This window comes from Borostomias antarcticus (genome assembly GCF_949987555.1).
Source record: "Borostomias antarcticus genome assembly, chromosome: 26".
Lineage (NCBI taxonomy): Eukaryota > Metazoa > Chordata > Actinopteri > Stomiiformes > Stomiidae > Borostomias > Borostomias antarcticus.
Window position 1 is genome coordinate 8668251 of NC_140259.1, and position 4467 is coordinate 8672717.

The following is a 4467-nucleotide window of genomic DNA, read 5'->3' on the forward strand; positions in this document are numbered from 1 at the left end:
ACACACTCTCTCTGACCAGTAACACACACACATCTCCCTCTCTCTCCCCTGACCTACACACACACTCTGACCAGTAACACACACACATCTCTCTCTCTCCCCTCTCCTACACACTCTCTCTGACCAGTAACACACACACATCTCTCTCTCTCCCCTCTCCTACACACTCTCTCTGACCAGTAACACACACACATCTCTCTCTCTCTCTCTCTCTCTCTCTCTGACCAGTAACACACACACATCTCTCTCTCTCCCCTGTCCTACACACACTCTCTGACCAGTAACACACACACATCTCTCTCTCTCTCTCTCTCTCTCTCTCTCCTGTCCTACACACTCTCTCTGACCAGTAACACACACACATCTCTCTCTCTCTCCCCTGACCTACACACTCTCTCTGACCAGTAACACACACACATCTCTCTCTGACCAGTAACACACACACATCTCTCTCTCTCTCCCCTGTCCTACACACACACTCTCTCTGACCAGTAACACACACACATCTCTCTCTCTCTCCCCTGACCTACACTCTCTCTGACCAGTAACACACACACACATCTCTCTCTCTCCCCTGTCCTACACACTCTCTCTGACCAGTAACACACACACATCTCTCTCTCTCTCGCTCACTCGCTCTCTCTATGTGTCAATTCAATTCAAGAGGCTTTATTGACAGGAAATACATTACATAAATAAACATTGCCAAAGCATAGAACCAACCAATAAAACAGCAAAAAAACTAATGTCAATAACACTACACATATTATAATTAGTGTAGTGTTATTGATAGTATAATAGGCGTAGTGTTATTGATATTCTGATCATATTGATATCCGAGTCTCTCTCTCTCCCCACCCTACACACTCTCTGACCACCAGCCGCTGACCGCAGCTGACCAGACCAGCTGGTGCTGCTTCAGTCCCATCGAGACCAACTAGGAGCTTCAGTAACGGCCTCTGCTGCCCTCAGTTCATAATCATAGAGAGGGGGTGGTGGAAGGAGAGAGGGGAGGAGAGAGAGAAGGAGAGAGAGAGGGAGAGAGAGGGAGAAAGAGAACGAGGAGAGGTAAGGAGAAAGAGAGAGAGAAGGAGGAGAGAGAGAGAGAGAGAGAGAGAGGGAGAAGGAGAGAGAGAGGGAGAGAGAGAGAGAGAGAGGGAGAAGGAGAGAGAGAGAGAGAGAGAGAGAGAGAGGAGGAGAGAGGTAGAGAGAGAGAGAGAGGGAGAGAGAGAGAGAGGGAGAAGGAGGGAGAGGGATAGAGAGAGAGAGGGAGAAGGAGAGAGAGAGGGAAAGAGAGAGGAGGGAGAAGGAGAGAGAGAGGGAGAAGGAGAGAGAGGGAGAGAGAGAGAGAGGGAGAAGGAGAGAGAGAGGGAGAGAGAGAGAGAGAGAGGGAGAAGGAGAGAGAGAGGGGGGAGAGAGAGAGAGAGAGGGAAAGAGAGAGAGGGAGAAGGAGAGAGAGAGGGAGAGAGAGAGATGAGCACACAGACATCTGGCTGTATTATGTCCTGTTTAATGTCCTCTCCAGGCTCCAGGCCCTCATGAGACCTTGAATAGGGGAGGACGTCAGAGGCACCGTCCTGTTTACAGATGAACACGGGACACAGAGGACAGGAGGCAGGGATGATTACTCAGACAGATCTGGACAGGACCAGTTCATCTGGCCGACATGTCCTCCCTCCTCTCTCTCTCCCTCTCCTCTCTCCCTGTCCTCTCTCTCCCTCTGTCCTCTCCACTCTCTCTCCGCTGTCCTCCCCCCTCTCTCTCCCTGTCCATCTGTCCCCCAGACTGGACGTCAGGAGAGAGAACAGAGAGAGAAGAGAGGCAGAGACTGGATATGAGACAAAAGAACAAGAGACACATAGAGACAGAGGCTGGACACCAAACCGATGTCCAACAGATTTGTTATTTTGGACATCGAGAGACTGATGACTGACATCTCATGTCCTTCTTTCAAACCTTTGTCTATGTGATTGTAAACGGGAGGTGTCCTAGCCTAAACACAGCTCGCACTGTAGTTCATAGGAACGCCCTCCTGTGGCAGTTTGATGTACTGCAGGCGGTAGAATGGGGCTTGGACTAGAAACCTGGTTTTAATCAAGGATCTTTGGACTACGTGCCAAATACTATTTCAGACAAAGCTGTGATTGTTTGTTTTGTAATGGTCAGATAGGCACGGAGTGGAGAATAAACAGCTCTTATGTGAGGTCTTTGAACACTCGTAGAACAAAGCAGGCTTTGTTTCAAGAACAATGTCAGACAACACATTTCCATTAGATAGCCAATGTGGTTTTTATTGTAATTTCGCTTGGGGATCATGAATCAGCACAAAATGAGTATTAACAAAAATGGAAAAAAAGAGTAACTCCTTGTACCCATGTCTCATTTTCCATTACAGTGGCTGATGGTATTTCGTGTCCCCAGAGGAACCCCCTGCCGAGATGACCACCACCCCCCCCCCAAAGGCAGATGGACTGGCCGGGGCACCCCCTGCTTAGAGGGTACATGGTACATGCTCAAATCAAACCAGCCCTACATGAACTCATCTGAACTGTGATTGGCTCGGTTAGATCAGCTGATCAGCGTGTGTGTGGAACACAGGCAACAAACGGGTCCCATTGGATGAGCCAGAGAGGTCCTGGTGTCCTATTGGATGAGCCAGAGAGTTCCTGGTGTCCTATTGGATGAGCCAGAGAGGTCCTGGTGTCCTATTGGATGTGCCAGAGAGATCGTGGCATCATATTGGATGAGCCAGAGATCCTGGCGTGCTATTGGACGAGTCAACTCCAGATCTAACATTTTAATCACTCTGGTCTGTCTGAGAAGAAACGGATTGAAAACCTGTAATTGTTTATGTGGGCATATGTGATTGAGTAATATGATAAAGATATCAGACATGACATGCCACTGGCTTAACATCAGAAGGATAAAGCATCCCGATATATACCTCTACAGCTCACTAGACCCCCCCCCCCACCTACAGACCCCCTACACACCCCAGACCCCCCCCAGACCCCCACACAAACACCACAACCATGACATCCTAAAAAAAATAAAGAAAAACGTCAGCACTTTATTTTACGGTAAGGCATCCACTGGCATTTACAGGGTTAACACGGAGGTTAAGATCCGTCACTTCTGAAGCTCAGTCGTCCCTGTGACCACGCTAATGTTGAGCTTCATCATGCTACAAGACCAAAACAAGTCATTCATTCACTCATAATAATGACTATATAACCATGTACTGGCTAAGTTCATCTAATTCATTCATCACCTAATGTCCCCGCCGTAAAATAAAGTGCAACCCAAAACATCTCATTTATTCAACAGAGAAACCCTTCACACCAAGCTGAGACCGTCGGTCAGTCTGTTTCTATCCCATCATCCTTCAGCTTCAGAGAGGCCAGCACAGGTCATCCGGACCTCTCTTCAGAGCTCGCGTCAATGTCCCCAACTGGTCAGGAAGACCAGTCAATCAGACTTCCAATCCAATCACAGTTCATCATGTCGCGTCCGGCCGATGATGGTGAGTTTGGAGAGTTCAGCGCGGAACTTCCCGTCTTTGTGGGTCACTGGTGGGAGGAGTTAACAGCGCATCAGCATCATCATCATTAGGGCTGGGTATCGAGTCGAATGTCAAGAATCGATTCGATTCCGATTCACAAGGTTTGGAATCGATTATCACGATTCAATTCGATTCGATTCAATATCGATTCGGTTAGTGTTACTAAAACCTGTTTTTTTTGCTGTAACCTTAATTACATGACTTCAATACTAGGGCTGGGTATCGATACTGATTTCCAAAAATGAATGAATGAATGAATCATTGAATGAATGAATGAACTATTCATTCCTTCATTTATTCATTCATTCATTAAATAAAAGATCGATTTTGGGATTCAGAATCGATTTTTTAAACCCAGCCCTAATCATCATCATCACATTCACCTTTAATGACAAAACACTGTACGGCAGACAACAGCAGTGAAGCCAAAGACCTGAAAGAGTGAATATGATGGATCCACAATCTCTTGAACAACACAGGTAACCTCCTTTGATGTCAAAGTCAAAAGCAGACGAGCGCAGATGTGCCTCAGCCCACCACAGTGAGAAGCACTTCATCTCCCCAGAGGAACCTAGACTACAGTCGAGCGGAGATGTGAGGAGAGGAGCATGGAGGAGGAGAGGAGGAGAGGAGGAGAGGAGGAGAGGAGAGAAGGGGGGGGGGGGGGGGAGAGAGCAGTGGGAGTCCTAGCAGTCAGCTCACCTGTAGACTCTCCGACTATGAACTCCTCCTCCTTCAAAGCCATGTCATTCTGTCCTCCTGCGGAATTCTGGGATTGAACAGGGGAGGAGGGAGACACCACAGGAACACAGGGAGGAGGTGACAGGAACACAGGGAGGAGGTGACAGGAGCACAGGGAGGAGGTGACAGGAACACGGGAACACAGAGAATAATCATTTAGTCAT

The 4467-nt window shown here is 48.0% G+C and overlaps 1 protein-coding gene across 1 annotated transcript in view; it reads right to left on the reverse strand.

The window, feature by feature from the left end:
• Window positions 1–3045: 3045 nt before the first annotated feature.
• mydgf (myeloid-derived growth factor) overlaps window positions 3046–4467 on the reverse strand; it is a 6231-nt gene continuing 4809 nt past the window's right edge. The window contains exons 5-6 of the mRNA XM_084459005.1: window positions 4265–4331; window positions 3046–3569 (exon numbers count right to left, since the gene is read on the reverse strand). Coding sequence (XP_084315131.1) covers window positions 3490–3569; window positions 4265–4331 — 147 coding nt within the window. The 3' untranslated portion in view covers window positions 3046–3489. The remainder of the gene's footprint in view (window positions 3570–4264; window positions 4332–4467) is intronic.